This window comes from Bicyclus anynana, chromosome 18, assembly GCF_947172395.1.
Source record: "Bicyclus anynana chromosome 18, ilBicAnyn1.1, whole genome shotgun sequence".
Lineage (NCBI taxonomy): Eukaryota > Metazoa > Arthropoda > Insecta > Lepidoptera > Nymphalidae > Bicyclus > Bicyclus anynana.
Window position 1 is genome coordinate 7,994,950 of NC_069100.1, and position 21,822 is coordinate 8,016,771.

General features: G+C 36.9%; 1 protein-coding gene across 8 annotated transcripts in view; it reads left to right on the forward strand.

Annotated features, from left to right (window-relative positions):
- The window catches only part of LOC112048265 (heterogeneous nuclear ribonucleoprotein L), a 388,713-nt gene that overhangs the window by 328,373 nt on the left and 38,518 nt on the right, over positions 1-21,822 (forward strand). For all 8 annotated transcript variants that reach the window (XM_052886923.1, XM_052886916.1, XM_052886918.1 and 5 more), the window contains exon 5: positions 3,115-3,166. In XM_052886923.1, the coding sequence (XP_052742883.1) occupies positions 3,115-3,166 (52 nt within the window). The remainder of the gene's footprint in view (positions 1-3,114; positions 3,167-21,822) is intronic.

Sequence of the window (21,822 nt, forward strand, 5' to 3'; positions counted from 1 at the left end):
ATAGACACAATATGTATGTATTAGTATGTAAAGTATATGTAGTTTATTTATTATTCACTAGTGGGCGCCCGCGACTTTGTCCGCGTGGAATCCAGTTTTTCACAAATCCCGCGGGAAGCATGGATTTTTCCGGGATAAAAAGTTGCGTATGCGTTAATCCAGAGTAAAATCGTATTTCCATTCCAAATTTCAGCCAAATCGCTTCAGTAGCCGCAGCGTAAAAGAGGAACAAACATACTTACACACAAACTTTCGTCATTATAATATTAGTGTGAAGTGTGATGTGATGTGATATTAGTGTGATAGTGTGATCATTGAACTAATGTAATTACTTCTCTCTTAGTACGTGGGCTATTCAAAATTTTCTTCTTCTACAGAACATTGTAATGTATAAATGGACTTATACTCCGACTACGTCAGATGGCTTCTGGATAAAAATAATTACGATTTACTGGTGTTTCCATTAATCCGTCAAGTCGGATTTACTACGGTAATATTTTCAAGCCTTGACCTTTTTCCTGAAGGGCTAAGCCGTTCGGCTTACTTCTGAGCGCCTTTTCCTCAAGCCGCCGCCACTTGCCCAGTTTTAAATATTTAAATTTTAAATTAGGTTGCATCTACGCTTTTAAAATTTCTCTCTCTCTCTCAATATGTTGTAAGGCCGCGAGCAGATTATGCAAACTGCTTAAGACGCGGGAAATTGCTTTACCTTCTACGTAATATAATGGGATTTTAAATAAGGGTATTCTTTAAACACACCGAGCATGTGATCTAGAAGCTTATGTGTTTCTACTCCACCCACACTTCTTTTAAGTAGTTGTGCTTCCATAGAACGACTACTATTATACGGTACGCTACGGTAATGATTGACAATGAAATTGTTTGACAGATTTCAACAAAAATTGGGTTACTTGGTTCGTCACATTCGTTACATTCGTTTACCTATTTAGCTTAAGTTATTATTTTGAATACTATAGGTAGGTGATGTCCTTTCAGAATAGGGGAGAAATAATATATTTTTTTTAAATAAACGTAATTATTATGGTATTATTTACATAGTACTTTTACCGAACAAGATAATGTTATTACTCATATTAGTATAAAATATTTTTTTTTACATAAATGCCCTCTGCACGCCACTGACGATCTGCTTATTCTCACGTTTCTGCAGCACCCACGACTATAACTGATTGTTTATTGGTCGCTGCGTGCGACTCGACTTATGAAACGTTTTCGCGGCCATTTGCGCTGCAGAAACGTGAGAATAATTGACCGCCAATGGCTGACTCTAGATGTTCCGAAAGCACACGGATATCGATAAACCAATGACAATCAGCAAGTCGCGAAGCGAAAGTTGCAATGGGCAGGCCACATAGTTCGAATAGCCGATGGACCCCGACCGACCCCACACCGGAAAGCGCAGTGTTGGTCGACCCCCCCTCGACACAGGTGGACCAAGGATATCAAGCGAGTTGCAGGGAGCCGCTGGATGCTGGCGGCTCGAGACCGTTGTGCTTGGAGGTCCATGCAAGAGGCCTATGTCCAGGAGTAGACGTCTATCGATAATGATGATGATGAATGATGAATGACAATAATTGGCACACTGAAAAAAATAAGCTACCTATATAAGCTACTTACGCAAGGAGCTAGCACATCACTATTTACTACAGGTGCAGGATACGTTCAATAGATGCCGTATACTTAGTAATGACGCGGCTTATTGTACCTATAAGCGTAATAGTGTCTGTCTTTGCTACGTATTTTAAGTATGGCGCACCAGGATTTTTTTCTCAGTGCATAAACAAATGCTAACCCATTACCCCGCCGCCCCGCCCTGGGGTATAATATCCCGCTAACGTGATTAGATCTAGGATCCGGCATTAGCTCGATTGGGCCCGGTGTTTCAATTCCGCCCGTAATTGCGTTCGGGTGATAGATAGATCGATGTTGGACGAACTCGTCTTGTGCATTGACGACCTCAATACATTAGTGTTGGAGTTATGCCACTAATGCGGGAGCTTCGAGCATTATTGCCACTGCTAGCCCACTGCTCGAAACTCGATTGTAATCGTTGTACGTTGTATATATATCGGAGAGTGTGCACAGGAGCTATTTGAGCTTGTACCACCGTCGCCTTTTTACCATCGCACTGCAAGACACCGGGTAGGTTTCCATCCTTACCATCCTTACGTCATTGACATTCCTAGAACTCGTACGAAGCGATTTGCTTCTTCGTTTCTTATACGCATGGCTAGGGTATGGAACTCTCTCCCGAAGTCAGTATTTCCTAATTTTTACAACTTGGGCAACTTTAAGATGAGAGTGAATAGGCATTTTCTAGGCAAGCGCGTTATTATTGTACTCGTAACTAGCTGCAGCTTTATGCTCTGTTTGTTCAGTGTGCTTTTTCATTAATTTATGTTTTTTTTAATAAAATTATTATATTTGTACATAGCATTAAGTTTAGCTGACCAAAGTAAAATTATTTTCTTTCTTTTGTTATTTTCAATTATTGGTTGACGTTTGACATTCTGTCGTCTCGAGATATATCTCAAGCATCTTAGACCTAGATGCTTAGGGATGTAGGTAGATAACAAAATATTAAAACCATACCCATAACCGTATTTGGAAGTGCTCAAATCCCTAAGCGTCCTGCATACTTGACGGTAGACTTGATCGTGAGTGGCTGGCGTAACACTGATAACATCGGTCTTGAGCTCGCTGACTGTACGTTTTGGCTGCACACTCGATGGTGGATGGTCTCGGGGATTTGGCAAACGTAACCAGCGGATAGACGCCAAACTTGCCATTATTTATTGTCGACCATTTGTAACCGTCTCGTTTCGGACTTCAATTTTTGAAATTACCTACACTACACTGCGGTTTATGAAGATGTGTGTGTCATTGTTCTATTTAGGGTCCCATATAGAACGATTTTATACTTGTACCTTGAAAAATAGAAGCCTTTTAGAATCGCTGTGAGGTACGAAGTTTAAATTTGTATTAAGCAGTCAGATCCTTCTTCAATTTTACTTGTAACTTATATTAGAAGCGCGAAGATATTATTGAAATTATTTTTAAAACACACATTTAATTTCACTTCTCTTGTTTCAGCCTGAAAGACTGAACGTATTCAAAAATGACCAGGACAGTTGGGACTACACATGTAAGTATTTTCATGAAATTTTAATATATGCTATAATTTTACATACTATACCATTTTTAAATTAAATAATTTCATCCATCTGGATATATATTGTATACAATGTACAAAGTGTACAATATGATATATATTGTACTCGTATATACGCATTATGTAGGTATGTATACATATATAATGCGTATATACGAGTCCATAATTAAAATAAAGCTACTAATAAAAAGTGTATTGTGCTAAAAACAATACTATTTTAATTTGTAGGAAACCTTGAACATTCTGTAACATCTTACAATATTTTTATTAGTGTATCTATATATTAATAAAATGGTATAGTATGTGAATATACGAATATAACCTCTTTCGAATAATTTCTCGGTGTTTTGAAAAGCGTAGGTTATTTAACAAAACAGAATGTAGGTTCGAATCCTACTTGTTAGTAGTTTAAGGCTATAAGAGATTTTTTTGCAATCGAATTCGAACGTCAGAGTTAGCCCTCATTCGCACGGGATTTTTTTAACCAACCGTTAAAAAGCGTTTAAATATATGTATGAAGTATGAAGTATATGAGTATGAAGTTTTATGAAGGTTTATTTCCAACGCTCAAAATTGAAAATGCAACACCGCTCGAAAAAGACGTCGTGTGAACCTATATACTGATATGTCTGTTACTTGAGAATGTATTTGTTGTATTTGAACGCTTTTTTAACGAGCGTTAAAAAACTCTCGTGCGTATGAGGGCTTAACTGGACCTTGTTAACTGTTACTTAAAACTTAATTTTGCCCAGGTTGTAGATAATTTATAATGGTATAAAACTGTTTCTATAAACAGACTATACTATTGTACTTTAAAAAATATATGGTATTTTTTACACTGTCGTTAGTTTTTCGCTACTAAATAGACGGCTTTTCGATTGCAAACAATATCTCATATAAAGGTGGATGCAGACTGAATTACGAAGTGTTTGCAGTCTATGGAATCATTGAAAATAGCTCAACATTTATGTCTATGCAATGGCGTATGTTTTATAATATACGTAAAACTTTACACAAATTAATAAGTGGTATTACATTGAAAAACAAACTTACCATTTTGTATAATATTTGCCTTATCAAAAAGTATACGCACGCCACTGTATATAGATATACGGTTACTGGGCTATTCGTTATACCACTATGATTTGCAATGTAAAATTTACCGAATACATTAAGTAATATATGAGTATTACAATATGCATATTCTTGAAGCATCATCACTTACCATCAGGTGAGATTGTAGTCAAGGGCTAACTTAACTTGTAAAGAATAAAAAAAAAAAAAAAAAGCTCTAATAGTATTAGAGATATTCGCATGTGAAACTGTAAGTATTGTGTGCATGTTTTTTGATCTTATAATCACATTAATTACTCAATACAACAAATTTACAACAAACAACAAGACAACAACAACGATATGTTGCAACAAAACTACTATGTATACATTTTTAGTCTGGCTTCGGTTAAGATGGATATATGAAATGGATAGCTCTGTTTATATTCGAATGGTGAAACAGTCGGCGCTATCCTTATAATGAATATATACTACTACCTAAATACCATATGAATATATGCAAGAAAAATACAGTTAAAAAAATTACGAAGATTACAGAAATATGTATTTCATAATTTGGTAAATTAATTTTTGAAACTGTGTACCTATTCAGTTCAATGACTTTGTTAGATTAATATAACAAAATAATACCCAACTTAATTGAACTGAAACTTCTTAATCTGAACTTCAGGAATCAGAAGAATTATCACCGCATAATAATTATTATCTACCTATTATGGTAGGCGTCCACATATCCACATGGTACGTATCGGACGCATCGCATCAAACGGATTGTAGTTAGTTTTGTGTAGAAAGTCGTACAAGTGCGTCCACTGATCGGCAACGTAACGTAGGGATCGCACGAATCTACCGTAAAGTTAAAAATTTTACGCGGATTGGATTACGCGAAAATCATATCTGATATGTGGACGCCTACTATTATGCGATGCGACCGATACATACTTTTCTATATTTTGATAAACAATGGATGTTTTTAAAAGTTCTATTCAAAACTACAAAACAGAAATTATTTGTTTCAAGGCTAAATAGTTTTAAACTAGCCACTGGTTATTTTAAAGTTAAAAATGTTATTAAGTAAGAATATTAATCCGTAAAGTCTTAAAGAAAACGGCACTCCGTTAAATAAAAGCAAACGACGCCTTTTAAAAGAGGTTTCAATTTAAAAAGTAGATGGAACACTTTTAAAAGTTGTGATTTCTTGCCGCCCGTTTTGCAAAGAGTCAGTTAACTTTTGCTAATGTACGGATAATTTCCTTAATATAGTTAGGTACCGGACGAGAATTAAGGACGCTTTTAAAAGAATATCGAATGAGCATTAAAAGCTTTGTATTTTTAGAACATTTTTCTTTCTAACTCTATCTCGAAGCTAGATGATATCAACCTACCCTTTTTATACGACATTTATATTTTTTTTACCTTAAGCTTGCGATTTCATCCATGTGGATTTATTTTCTCGTAAAATGGTCTTTATTTCTACATCCTATCAATGAGGCAATACTTATAGCTATGTTAATCTATAAGCTAATCTTACTAACTATGTCATCATCATTATATCAAGACATAGGCCTTTTGTAGGGACTTCAAAACATCACGATCCTGAGCCTCCTGCATCAAGCGAATCCCTGCGACTCGCTTGATGTCGCCAGTTCACCTGGTGGATGGTCGACCAACACTGCGTTTTCTAGCGCGGGGTTGCCTTTTCAGCACCTTTGGACCTCAACGTCCATCGGCTCTTCGAACTATATGCCCCGTCCATTGCAATTTTAGTTTCGCGACTCATTGATTTGAGCTATGTCGGTGACTTTGGTTCTTTTGCAGATGTCCTCATTTCTGATTCGATCATGCAGAGATACTCTGATCGTAGCTCAATGTCCATCGCCCACTGTGTGATTCTGAGCAGCATAAATGCTTGATACCTGCTGATACTACTTGATACTTACTGTCAAATTATGTAACATTGCATACTTTAAACATTACTACATAACTTATTATGGCCGATAATGCACCGAACCGACCTTTGAACAATAACCACGTTGCTAATCAACTTATCGATTGATCGATTTTACAGAAATCTTCAAACTGTTAATGCAATCTATCAAGAAGCTTAATCAATAGATTTCCTATAGAATGATTACCGCCGCCGCGCGGGGGCGCCCCGCTGCCGGATATTGCGGATGTCAAGTCGAAAGCGATTACCCTCGCTTTTAAAGCTTCAATATTGCTGCTATTTTTGTATAATCTGTGTTTAATTTAGAGTAGAATCATGGTAGGCGTCCACAGATCCGCATCGTACGTATCGGATGCATCGCAACAAACGGTTTGTAATTTTCATTGTATAGAAAATCATACAAGTGCATCCACTGATCCGCATCGAACGGATTTTATCTACCGCAAAATTGAAAATCGATTTGATGCGATGCGTCCGTTGCGTGCGTTGCGGATATGTGGACGCTGACGTTTAGACGTTAATAACTAGCAACATTTTTAATTTGAATTTGAGAAATCTAATTAGTATCGCATTCCCTTTGGTCCAATGGTTAGTGTATGTGGTTACGTATCCGTGAGCCCTAGATACTTTGCTTCTAAGAATTTCTCGATAGTAACTCGAAGTTGGGAAGTTTGTGGTGTTGCTCTGCCGTAGTTTGAAGGCACTTTCTGACATTATTATAGAACTATAAATTAAATTAATAGTGATTGTTACTGAGTTATAGATATAGACGGGGTCACCGGAAATACATAGCGACCCCTTTAAGGGGTGATAGTAGTACGAGCAGTAGTAGATCATTAGCTATCAAATTGCATTTGGTTATATGGGGCAAAACTGTACAAACTTGGAAAAATAATACCCATATTAAAATATCACGTGTCTGAAACGGTGAAGGAAAACTCCATACCTGAGAATTTTCTTAATTCTCTGCGTGTGTGAAGTCTATCAATCCGCATTGGGCCAGCGTGGTGGACTATTGGCCTAACCCTTCTCATTCTGAGGGGAGACTAGAGCTCAGCAGTGAGCCGAATATGGGTTGATAATGATAAACTAATGATACCTACGTCCGATGTCTGATGTGTACGTATGTCACGATGTGCCATGACATCATGCCAATTGCGACCAACACACGATCAGTTTTATCGCACAGCTAAGTGTATTGTAGTAGTTTCATTTATTTATTTATAAGATATGAAACTAATATGATACATGTGAGATTACTTGGTCGTCAGTGGCTGACATAATAGGTACCTACCAAGATAGCTGATTTTATCATACTACATATAAATACTTTTATAATATATAGATACAACCAGACACTGGAAAACACCCAAGCTCAAAACACAGGCATATTTTCTCCATTTGTGGAAATCGAACCCACGGCCGAGGATGCAGAAAGCAGAGTCACTGTCCACTGCGTCACGAGGCCGTCTACTTTATTGTAATGTAAAGGCACAACAGGTGCCATTCTTTCATTTATAAATCGGGAACAAAACATTTTACCTAATGATTGCTTAACCTTTCAGGTTCGAGTGTGAAGTGAATGTAATATTTATTTTTCAAATTTGTATGCTAATGTGGGTAGAATGAAGGGAAAAGGTTGAAGCACAAAAAACAAAAAAAAAGGCTCATTAAAAGTTCAGAAGGCCGGCCCGGAGGCCGCGCCGCCCGCCAAAATGGCCGCCATAAAAACAAACTGAGCGGAAACGGAAACAAACTTGCAAACATAAAAATATTTCAGACTAATGTGTTTTATAACGGCTCCAAAAGATACTCGGCCCAGCCAACTTGCGATGTAGGTCTTATTCAAAATTCACTAACTTATAGCTTTTATCACGGATCCATCAAAATTAATTTCAGGTATCTAATACCTACTCTATTTCGGCCTTTAAGTAAAATTATTCCTTATAGGTGATTAAATAGGGATTGTTATTAAAATCTTTGTTCTTTATATACTCGTCTCTGTTTGTTGCAGTTTAGTTCCCTATCCCAATAAAGCGATTTACCTTTTTTTAAAAACTAGTTACCGGGAGAAATTTCTTAACTATGCAAGATGATGTGATGATGAAATTGGATAAGGATATCTGCAGATATCTATTAAGTACCATCTTCTATTAATATAAATGTGAAAATGAGTTTGTTTGTTATGCTTTAACGGCTAAACTTAGCCATATTTTTTTTATTTTTTGGCCTATAATTTATCTCCATATTCCAACAGTTATATTATAAACGCGAAAGTTTGTATGGATGTTTGTTACTCTTTAACGTCGCAACTACTCAACCGATTTGGCTGAAATTTAAAACAAAGATAGTTAATACCCTGGATTAAATATTCAATAGAAGCAGGCGGAAGTTCATCATGAATAGATAATAATTTATTTATTTTGCTATCATCCGAGAAAAGCCGACGAACTCATGCAACAACGTCACCCAGGTCCGACAAAATACTCTCTACGTACGTTTCACCCCGAAACTGGAGCATCCTCAGGAGATGTTAACTCTACAACGTGCAATTGCAAAGTTTAACCCTCGATTAACACATAGGCTACTTACTTTTCATCCCGGAAAAATCCATAGTTCCCGTGGGTGTCTTGTACTAAATATAGCGTAGTACGAGTGTGCACACGATACACTGAACATCACATCGTGCGAGGCAGGTTTCTCCGCGATAAGGCAGTGTTTGGCGCGCGTCGCGTATCTCCAACTACCCGCGATACAATACCGCGCGCTGGCGTCTGTCCAATCGTAGATCCAATATGCTGTCGCTCTTGATGTGAGTTTTTTTTTATTCACTACCCACTAAATTTTAGCAGACTCAAAAGTGATTACAAAAATAAGAAAACTAATGTGGAACAAAGGTTTGTCACAACACTTGTCAGGACAACTTAATTAACAAATCAGACTGTTACCAAAATAAGACCCTAGAATGGCAGAGATTGACCTTGAGTGAAGTCACGCACTTGTGAACGTTGTGTATAGGGTTAAAGGTACCTTTGACTGTTAACAAACACTCCCATTTTCCACTCAAGTCTCCCCGCCTATCCCAAGTAACCCATAAATAATTACACAATAAGAGTTAGTTACGTTAGTTTATAATCTCACTCGTGATAATATAATATGCCGTCATATTGTGAACTGAAAATACTGATTGCAATTTAACGTGTTATTTTTCGGTATAATTATAATATATCGGAAGTGAAACCGTTAAATTGTCAATCAGGATAAATTTACCATAGAGTTACAAAAATATTACAGCGGGCATAATAAAAATAGTAAAAAATTACAATGGAAAAATCAAAGAAAAAAGAAAAAGAAATCGGAGGGATGGCCAATGCATTTCTTAATTTTTTTAACTGAAACCGGAGGCCCATGTGCGGAAGCCCCATATTTCCACGGGAACAGAAACTACGCAGGTGAAACCGCAGCGTGTCTGCTAGTTGAGTATAAATTATTATCAAGAGTGTTCAGAAAAAACATAAAGTATTCAAATCATCGAAATTTCAAACAAGTGTATTTAAAAATACAAATTGTCATACTCTACGAGTATGTAAACCAGGGCGAGCGATCAAATCCCATCGGGAGCGAAATGGGAAAAATCCCCCGACAGAGTGGCAACACTGGAGAGCAAACCAAATATATCGATCAACGCGCCTCTGCGCAAATAACTATCGAGTGTGTTATCTATATTTGGGTAGCATTCTAAATACGGTTTACAAACTTGTGAACAATAGAATAAATATAGCGAAATCGTATAATCCAAAATTTATAGGAGTATACACTCTGAAACAGTGGAATAAGTACCAGAGCCATCATTCGGACGAGAGTTTTTTTAACGGACGTTAAAAAAGCGTTCAAATATAGTATGAAGTTAAATGAAGGTCTATTTATAACGCCCAAAATTGAAAATGCAACACTGCTCGAAAAAAGCGTTGTGTTTTAACAACGCTGTCGTGTGAACTTATACTTGGGCATGCATTTGTTGTATTTGAACGCTTTTTTAACGTCCGTTTAAAAAGCTCTCGTGCGAATGAGGGCTAAGTGTAGTAAAGATTGAAAGTCACTCCATGGTTTTTGAAATACATATCCTATCAAAACATACATGTGAAAATGGGGATTAAATTCTATATCACAAATATGTGTCGTTTTCGATTATAGACCAATAAAATAAATTATATTTAGTGGGTGCTAAACTCTATAGATTATATAACTTCATACATTAAAGCTTAAGATTTGAATTAGCTAGGTAACTGTGTTCATAGCAAGGAAAAAATCCTAACGCAATGAATTTCAACGAGTTGTTCACGAGAGTTTTTTTTTTTCCAAAATTTCAATGTTTAATTTTATACTATGACTTTGTATGGCCGCACTGGCTAGTGAAATTGTTTACCAGATAATATGAATATCAAAATCTTGGATAAATTATTAATAAATATATAGTTAAATTATATTTTTTTTTTTGCACAAGGGGGATTGATGGGGACAAAACATTTATAATAGTATCTTGAGCATTCGTACCAATTTTTAGCATTACTTCTATTTTAAGGATTAATTCACAAGAGGCACTTTGAAAATTGTTGTTTGTATTGTGAGTATTATGTCAAAGGGGTTCACTCAATGAAATCAAATCATAAAATCGTTCACGGGACTTGATCTCTGTATCTAATGATCAGGAACTAAACAGGCGAACTACACCACTTTATTTTTTATTTTTTTTTAAATTTATTTTGTACCAATATTAGTAACACACAAAAGTAAAAAGAAAAACAGTGGACAAGGAAACACTTATCTCTATAAGAGATCTCTGCCAGTGACCCTTGGCGGTGGGAGAGATTGTAATTAAAGAAATTTACCATGGGCACAGCAAAATCAAATCTCTACTCGTAATTATTATTACCATTCTATTCTGTCACCGTGTTACGTGTGAAAGTGGTATTTCCATACAATAAGGAGGTCAGACGCCGGCAAACCTTGCGAAGTGCAATTTCCTACCCCCAATCATCCCCCATTTCCCTCCCAGCAGTCCTCTCCCCTCCGTTTCCGTCCATTAGATCAAGGTGTAATGCCGTGGTAATGGTGTTTCTGAGAAAGGAGCTTTTTGATATTCATCATACGATAGTTACTTGAGGTACGAAGATTGTCATCTGAACACGCCAAGTCACTTTACAATGTAGTAGTATTTTTAACACGCTTATATTAGCTTCACTTGTAACTATGTATGTAAGAAAATCAAATCTGAGAATCTTAATTTGACACTTCCCGGTCTTCGATTAGGATGAAATTTTGCACACGCTCTGAGTTGTAATGACAATACATGACTTGGTGGCGCGACTAGTTTCCGTAAAGAGTAGGGCTTTAAAGAGGGGTAGCGATCGGTTGGCGGGAACGACTTGCGATATAAGGTGCTCGTCGTACGGTCGGCTTCAGTATGCTTGTGGCGTTCGAGCCGTCGACATTTCTTGTCGTGTAAGGCTTTATTGATTACTTGGGATAGGCGGGGAGAGTGACTTGAGTGGAAAAGGGGAGTGTTTCTTCACAAGTGCGTGACTCCACTCTAGGTCATTTTCTTCCATTCTAGGGTCTTATTTCGGTTACAGTTTGTTAATTAAGTTGTCATGACAAATATTGTGAATCATAACCGTAATTGAACATCGGTTTTCTTATTTTGAATCTAGTTTTGAAACTTCTGGTAAAACTCTATTATAACCCGTACAGACCTGCAGTTAAAATCAAGTAAAACTAAAATCGTCCATCTGTAGTGTCCTTCAGGTATAGTTACAAATTATTTTGATTGAAATTTCGATTACATAAATCTGTACAGGTCAAACTGAAGGTCTGTACGGGTAAGCCAAATAAAAGAACTTCATTGCAATAAGGCAAATTGTCTTACCAGACCAAAGCCGGATTTTCTGTAAAGCCATAGACCGCAGTAGTGGTGACGTCGCCAATTTTCACAATAAAATGAAAAATACGGAGCTAAATTCGCCCTCAAAGCGCAAACCTGAGCGCCTCAAACTCCCTGATATATAGATTTTCCTTCAACATGCACATGACATATTCAAAGCGTATTCAAAATAAACTTTTCGATATATTTACTATACTGTGTGTATACAGGGTGTTTCCTATTATTTCACCTGGCTGAGTATTTTATTAGCTTTTTCGAACCAGGCGTATCTGTAACTCTCATGGCTTAGTTAATGACTCTATTTATCGCCTTACTACTTACTACTTTACTATCCAATTTTGGTAAAACCGTAATGACATATCAAATCCACAATCGACTTTTGATTTGTTTAAATAAAAAAATACAAAACATAAACTTTATGCTACGCCCTTTTAATTTTTTCCATTCATGAAACATCTTTGCGGTAATATAAAATATTTACTATGTGTCGACTGTATGTATTACTGTTAATTAATGTACCTCTATTTAAAACCTACTTCAAAAAAGGAGGATATTCTATATGCGGCTGTATGTTTGTTTCAAAGTACGTTTTTAAATCTAAAAAATTACGTTTTTTATAGTAATAAATAAAATATAAATGGACTCTTAATACGTAACTTTTTAGGAGTAATCAATAAATACGAGGTTTATTCAATACTTGCAATCCGAAACATCCTGTACCTTACAGTACGTTCACTCTACCTTGTTAACTTTCGTGACCGTACGAATTCTGTCCCATCACACGACTTGACATAAAATATTCAACAACCCTACAAAATGGTGCTCTGTGAATTCCGTATCTACGTACAAAGAAATAGAGTCGAAATTCCTTTTGACAGTGCCAGTGGAAATAGGCACCTGATTGCGGTATACGAATCGTAATCTTAAATTGTGAATGTTAAGGTCGATTCTTCCATTGTGTGTAGGTTCAAAATAGGGTTGTGCATAGCACAGAGGGGCACAAATTGAAATGAATTGTAATGAAGTACCATGTATGTGTAGTCCAAGTACTTTTCAGTTTCAATTCAGGAAAAGTAATATTTGACTTAAAATTATATATTATATAATTTTCCTTAAGGCTGTACAAGTATTTCTTTATGGTGCTAAGACCATAAAGAAATCTGAGAGAATGTTAGAAACGAAGTTAGACGCCCTGGACACAGTTCCGGACCAACATCTCAATCCTCCTAGAACTGGGCGTCTTACTTTTCTTCCAACCAACGTCGTATACTAACTTTCTTTGGACATAACAAATGACGAGACGACACATATAATGACTTGTAGTGCAAGGAAAAGTGGAGGGCACAAGAGCTGATGGCACGTCACCCGGACTGACCAAGTGAAAAACGCTCTCCATGATTCGCTCTTTCGTTCGCTTCTCGTTCCCTCTTAATGTGATAGGAGACCTACACTACCAAAGGAATGGCGCCGAATAGTGAGGCTTGCCACAACACCTAAATACCGACCACAACCGCTCTGCCAAGAATGTAGCGACAAAGAGGAATACAAATATAATAAAAAAAAATGGTATTAGTTAAAACAAAGCCGTTTGTTTATAGAAAATCAGCCGTTCCTTAGCAGACAGACAAAAACTATAAAAAACCCTTGTTTGTGTTTTGTTATCCTGTAAATAACCATAGGCTCTTGAAAAGACACAGTTATAACTTGGCAAGTTCGTTGTGACACTCCCATGATATGCGGGCGACGAGGTGAAGGACTGCGCGGGTGTGAAGTCGTGGGCGCGGGCATCGCTACCCCCACAGAACAGACATCGCTAAAAGCTAACGCTGTTAATTCCTTTATCTGTGGCTACCCCGCTCCCGGCCCGCGCGGACTATCGGGAGTGTTACCAAGCTATACTTTGTATTACAAAGTATAGCTAGGTAACACTCCTTAAACTCCTACACTTAAATTGTAGTGTCTGTCTGTGATTACACAGACAGACACTACAATTTAATTATTTCTATTAATTGTACTCGCGCAGACAATGTCATTATGGTTCAACTTACCTGCCGGGGTCTATACCTATATTATAAAGATGTATATTGGCGACATAATTATAGGACCTCGTTGTAGGAGTGTCGTGACCGAAGTGATCAATTTCATAGAACTGCCAGTGATTCGATATTCCGAGCGTTTCGTGGTATACGTCGATATGCTGCATTATTTATGTTCGAACTACCTTCACTTGTGACTGTTGCGAGTTATTTCGTGTTGAACTGATACTACCTGGTTGGCTGTCTCTAAGACGATATAATTATAATCTCAATACATATATAAAAGCGACAATCACTATCGAAAACCGCTAGACGTAAAAAGATGAACTTTGGCAGGGAGGTGGTTTGTAGTTAGTAGTTAGTATACGGTTTGTAGTTAGTAGACGTCCGCTAAGAAAGGATTTTACGACAGGGCCGGATTCAGGAGATCTAAGGACAGACAAAGTCGCGGGCGTCCGCTGGTTTTTTTACACTCTCGCAGACCCAATATTATAATCGACGTCGTCCTGATTGAATGTTGACTTAGATATATTTATTCTAGACATTTGAAAAGGTGGTCGGGTTGTGAAATTTTGGTTATTTATAAATTAAAATAAATTCTGGTATTAGCGAATGATTGGAAATTAGGGGTAGCATTCGTCTACTGGATACTAAATTATTAAAAAAAAATGTATATGCCAGTTATGATATACCAATGTATAATTTCAAGTAGTTTTTTTTAGAATATTATTTTTCTCTAGAAATATGCTTTATAGTCTGGCAAGTTAGTTTATGACACTCCCATGATATGCGGGCGACGGGTGGAAAAGACTGTGCGGGTGTGAAATCGTACGTGCGGGGAAGTGAGGTGCATCAGTCGTGGATTGTTCATTCATCGCTACACGGCCCCCGGCCCGCGCAGATTTTCGGAAGTGTTACGAACGAAGTTGCCAAGCTATAGTTACTAGAAGAATGTTGTTCCTGTTCCCATAGGAATAAATAAAATAAAAAAGCCTTTTATTTCTTGCATAAATTTACAGAGTTTTATAATAACTTAATTATATGTTAAAACGTTAGTAATTCTTTTATTTTACACAAGAACCCCAGAATGGGTGAAGGCCTCCTCCAAAGATGTCCAATTGTCTCTGTCCTGTGCTATTTGGTACCAATATGGGCCAGCTGCTTTTTTAATTTCATCTTCCCACCTCGCCAATGGTCTTCCTCTGCCTCTTTTGCCTTGTGGGCCTCTCCACAAAGTGACTTTATAAGTCCATCTTTGATCCTTCAGTCTAGCCACGTGCCCTGCCCACTTCCATTTTAGTTTTAGTGCATAGCTCAAGGCGTCGGTGGCTTTTGTAATAGACCTTATTTTTGTGTGTCTTATTTTATCCAATCTTTTTATTTTTAGCATGCTACGTTCAAGGCCACGTTGGCAGGTTTTTATTTTGTTTTTTGCTTTGGCCGTGTATTTCCAAGTTTGGCATCCGTATTTCAACACTGGCAGGAGGTTAGAATTCAAAAATTTGGTTTTAACGGGTATCGCCATGTTACTTTTAAAAATCTCTTTGAGACTCCAGTATTTATTCCATGTTTGCTGTACTCTTCTTTCTATTTCTTTTTCATTATTCCCATAGGAATACGGGGATAAAATATAGCTTATACGAGTAACACTCGGAGATAGTAGCTTCCCAACAGTGAAATAATATTTCAAATCGGTTCAGTATTTCAGAGCTTATTAAATGCAAACAAAAATACAAACAATCAAATATTTCCTTTATATAATATTGGTATAGATATCTTTGATATACTACCTACGAGTATGTAAGATTTTCTTTTATAGTAAGTTTTGGTTACAGCAAATTGGTACCATTGTCAGGATGAGTCCCCGCCGCGAGCGCCGCGGCATTAGTATTCACAGCAACAGCCTGCCCGCGCAGATATTGACTCCGCCGCAATATTTTATTCAATTATATGTAAAAACTAGTGATGTTCCTGACATTCGGCTGTAGTGAAATTCGGCTTATTTTGGCCGCATAATTTGTTTGTAATATGCAAAATCACACTAATATTAGGCAAAAGTTTGTGTGTAAGTGTGTAAGTATGTTTGTTCCTCTTTTACACTGAAGCGATTCGGCTGAAATTTGGAATGGAAATAGATTTTACTCTGGATTAACCGGTTCCCGCAGAATTTGTAAAAAACTAAATTACTTTATTCAATTATATGTAAAAACTAGTGATGCTCCTAACATTCGGCTGTAGTGAAATTCGGCTGCTTATTTCGGACGCAAAATTTTTCTTTTACCCCACTACTGCGATACCAAAAGAATAGATTATAGCATATATAGTTTTTTTTTTAATATGCAAAATCACACTAATATTATAAAGGCGAAAGTTTGTGTGTAGGTGTGTAAGTATGTTTGTTTCTCTTTTACGCTGCGGCAAATGAAGCGATTCGGCTGAAATTTGGAATGGAAATAGATTTTAATTTTCATCCCGGAAAAGTGCATGGTTCCCGCGGAATTTGTAAAAAACTGAATTTCACGCGGAAGAAGACGCGGGTGTCGGCTAGTATTATATAATTCCATAGTAGCACCACCTGATGCTATTATTTTTTTAACCCGGTATGTGCTATGATTTAGAAACATCACAGAGACTTAACACCTATATGTCTTAACTAACCTAAGGCGTATGTGTTGGTGTAACCTGAAGCGTAGGTATGTGTGAGGCGTACTAGTAGGTGTGGGCACGTATAATAATATGTGTGTGTGTTCCCAACGAGTGAGCACCGAATGGTGATGTTCTATTTATAAATGATGGATATCTACTTAACCATCCACGGGCTCTGACAAGTAATAATATATAAAAACTACAACTTAAAAACAAAGTTACTAAATACACGCTTACATTTTAAATTATGCCTCTAACTTTAAAATTATCTTCCAAACTGAATTAAAATGTAATGAATCCACCTTAATGCATTTTCCATTAAAAAGTTGTGTTACTTTAAACGTGGGCGTTTTGATATTTTAGTCTAGTTACTCGTAGTTATTTGATTACTTGCTAGTAAACTTTGGTAAGCATAATTTATCTGTTTTGAACTTATCAAAATTAAACATTTTCATCAGAAAGTAGGCTCGTAGGCCGATAATTTTTAGCAGTTGATTATTGGAACAGGTGTAACTTTTTCTATATTTTGCCAGCTTTACTTCGCTTTCTAGTAGACAAATTAATTTTTAAATTATTCGCTTGTGTCAAATAATTTGTGTCACCTATTTAAAAAGATTTTTTTGAAAGTAAATATTACAAACAAAATCTATAGGCTTAATTTATTTAAGATCGAGTAGGTATCTCGTCACGTTAATGTCATCAATAAGTTTATTATTTTAACATATAGATTTTGTTTTCTTGATATCGGATTTAAGTAAAAAGTTTCCCAAATAAAACCAAACTTAACACTAGAAAAATTTGCAGGCGTCTTTCTAGTTAAACTACGAAGGATACACAATTTTGATTAATATTTGAGTTCCCCCCGAACTATTATTAGAGTAGTTGTTTGCCGAAAGTTATGTGCCGAAACATTTCGGCCTAACGTTTCGGCAAAGCGACGCGTGCGGGGCGGGTACATCACTAGTGATTCTTTTTCCTTTATTGTAGCTCCCCCGCGTCGGGGCGCACTTGACACGGTGTTCTTATTGATATTGCCTCTTTTTATAAACGCTATTTTGCGTGTCTGACTGCCAAAAAGGCTACATATTTTACTGATGTATTTTTTTTTGCTACTGGTTGAAGTAGGTAACGACTAACGAGCGAAATGTACGTACGTACTGTTACATCCCTAAATTCTATATTCATAGTGCAGAGCTGTGACACAGATATAAATGTTCTGTCAGCAATATATATGCTTTATAAACCGTAGCTCTGCCTCTAAACATTCAGTCGTTCTGGTGATTAGCCGAATTGCTGTCCAGCTACGGACCTGGTTTATGCCCGCCGGTCTGGACTAAGTAACAAGGCTAAGCCCCTGGTAATACTAGCCGCCTATAGACCCTTTGCAGGTCCTCGCGAGTCGCGAAACATAGTGATCCGAAGTAATAGAGCTTGTTGTCGAACTATAGTTAAATTATAAATAATAAAGTTCAGTTTTAGTTAATAAAGTGTTTTTTTTTATAAACACCGATAAGCCGAAACTAACATTTGGTGTCAGAAGTGGGATTTATTCCTGTTGGACGCCTACTCCTGACGACGTCCAGAAACTATAGTTCTCCGAGCCAAGCTGCCTGCCCTGCTGCCGTTCCTGATCTCTCTGACAGACGGATAGTCAGACTCCCAGCTACTCCGACAATAAGACCACATCGTGCCATACCCTGTCGTTCCCGAGGGTTCACTGCCCAGCCGAGAGGTGCTGCCACGCGGTCCAGACTCCTGAAACATCACCTACATCGCGACGAGGCGTGCGGGATTGCACGCGCGACCCAGATCGACTCACCCGGCGTTGCAACACACTGCGCCGCTGCTCCGATTAATTCGCCGACTCATCAATGACACCGATTCTTGTACTACTGTGAGTAATTTTTTCGAGTCATTGACTTTATTACACTGGTTTATTTTCTGTTATTGCGTAAAATATTAAGTTATTATGGCAAAACGGGAAGAAACACCCGCTCCACTCCAAATTTCCCCCGCAGAATCCCTTAGAATGAATTTTAGCGATTTAACCCGATTCATAAAACCTTTCGACCGTGATCGAAACAAACTAACATCATTCATAAGAAACTCTGAAAACGCCCTTCGCTTAGTAAATCCGACAAATGCAAACATCCTCTTCCAGTATATTCTTTCACAATTAGAAGGGAAAGCCGAAATAGCCTGCTCATTGAAGGTGTTTGATGATTGGTTTGAGCTAAAACAATTTTTAAAATCCAATTTTGGTGAAACTAAACACCGAAGCCACCTACTTTTAGACCTCCAAAACTGCAAGATGAAACCAAATGAAACCATCTTAGAATACAGTTTGCGTCTCGAAACATTCTTAACCAGATTACAAACTGATATTTCCCATTCTACTAAGGATCCTGGCGAAATAAAAGGGAGACTTGCCGACACGGAAGATCTCGCCTTGCACACCTTTTTGTTAGGTTTACCAAGCCATATTTCTAATATTCTTAGGTGTAGGGACCCTTGTAACCTCGCGGAAGCTATTAACCTAGCGATTCAAGAGGAAAAATTTTACAATCTCGCCCAGTCATCAAAGAGACCCATAGAACATAGGCCGAACCGATCGAATTATTTTAATCAATCTGTGCATAAAGCCGCTTTTCCGTCAACTCCTCATTCTTCTAGTTTAAACCAAACCAAACCATTTCCTTATAAATCTAACTCATACCATGCGCAAGATAAACAGATAACTCATTATTCACAAACACCACCTCCTAAAGAAATAATTTGCAGATATTGCAGAAATTTAGGCCACGATATAAGCCAATGCCGAAAACGGCAATACAACCATGCCAAGCGCCAAATTCCTCAAAATCAGAATAATAAAGTATATAATCTTTACGAAAATAGTCCCCAGAATAACTCACATAACATACCTGAGGACAATTTTTTAAACTAATTAGGGTTCCATGTTTGCGTCGCTCAGGACCCCAGGTACAAAATGACGCTAAGAATAATATTAATTCCTATTTTCATCATACAGTCAATTATGAAAAAAATAATACATTTATTACACGCGCCAACGAACAGGGTAACCAGTCCCAAACCCATGACGGTGAAAATCCTACTAAATCCACTGATTCTACTATTTCTACTAAATCCACTGATTCTACTATTTCTACTAAATTCACTGATTCTACTAATTCCACAGCATCTACTAGTTCTAATGTACTCACTGACTCCGCCGTATCCACTGATTCCACTGTATCTACTAATTCCACTGTATCTAACAAACCCACGATATCCAAAACGTCCATCGAATCTACTCAGCCTATTGAACCTACTAAATCCTCTAAACTCACTCATAAAAATACTAAGAAAAATAATATTTATACCAAAACCCGTAAAACTCCTACGAAAAATATAATAGCAAAATCTAGCTCCGAAACAATTTATAAAATTCAATATAATGATAAAGTTCATTTACCACATATTTATGTTCATTCAAAATACTCAAGTAAACCGTTAATACTTTTAATAGATTCAGGATCAAGCATATCCTTAATCAAAAGGACTTCGCTATCAAAACAACCTGAACTCATATCCGAAAAAATTCAATTTAAAGGCATAGATGAAACAGCCCAATACTCAGAAAGTTTTGGCCATTTTCAACTAGATATTAGATTAGAAAAGTTACTAACAATTTATAGTAAATTCCACCTTGTATCTGAATCCCTTGGATTTAATTTCGATGGCATAATAGGTAACGATTTCTTGAAAAATAATAATTGCATTATACAATATGGTAAAAACGCTCTACATATTGGTCAACACCAAATCAAAATCTTTTTTACAAAACCTCAATATTTAATACCTGCCCGATGTGAAATGATGATAGAATGCAATGTCATCAATCCAGAAATAAAAACTGGCTACATTGAAAAATCGCAAATTCAAAAAGGAGTATACTTGTCCAGTTGCTTGACTACAGTAAAGCCTAATAATCATGTAAACGTTTCTATATTAAATACGACAAATACAGAAGTCAAAATTCAAACCTTTTGCGTCGAACTTCATCCCTGCGATACATTCCAGGAAATAGAGACTAACTTTATTAACAATGTTAATGTAAATTCACTCTCAAAATTTTCAGATCGTAATAAAGAAGTTAGAAGCCAAATCAGGTCATCTCACTTAAACTCAGAAGAGTCAAAAGCACTCCTAAACCTTTGTCAAGAGTATTCCGACCTATTTTATCTTAATGGCGATATCCTTTCTCATACTAACACTCTACGTCACGAAATTAAAACTACTTCTTCTCAGCCCATTCATGTCAAAAGCTACAGGTATCCAGAATGCCATAAAGAGGAAGTTAACAAACAGATTCAAAAAATGCTAGATCAGAAAATTATAAAACCTTCTAATTCTCCATGGTCTTCTCCAATATGGATCGTTCCTAAGAAACTCGATGCTTCTGGCCAAAAGAAATGGCGTATTGTCGTTGATTATAGGAAATTAAATGACATCACTGTAGGCGATGCTTACCCTATCCCTAATATCACCGAAATACTAGATCAATTAGGACACAGTAAATATTTTTCCACATTAGACCTAGCCTCTGGATTCCATCAGATTCCCATGAATGAAGAAGATTCTCCAAAAACTGCATTTTCAGCGAATAACAATCACTACGAATATACCCGAATGCCTTTTGGACTAAAAAACGCCCCTGCCACATTTCAACGTCTCATGAATACTGTACTTTCTGGCCTCCAAGGAATACATTGTTTCATTTATCTAGACGATGTTATAATTTATTCTCACGATCTTCAAAGCCATATCAGTAAACTCAAATTAGTTTTTAATGCCCTTAGGCAACATAATCTCAAACTACAGCCAGATAAATGCGAATTCCTTAGAAAGGAAGTAGCTTACCTTGGTCATATCATTTCAGACAAAGGAGTTTCTCCTAATCCCGATAAAGTTAAAGCTGTAG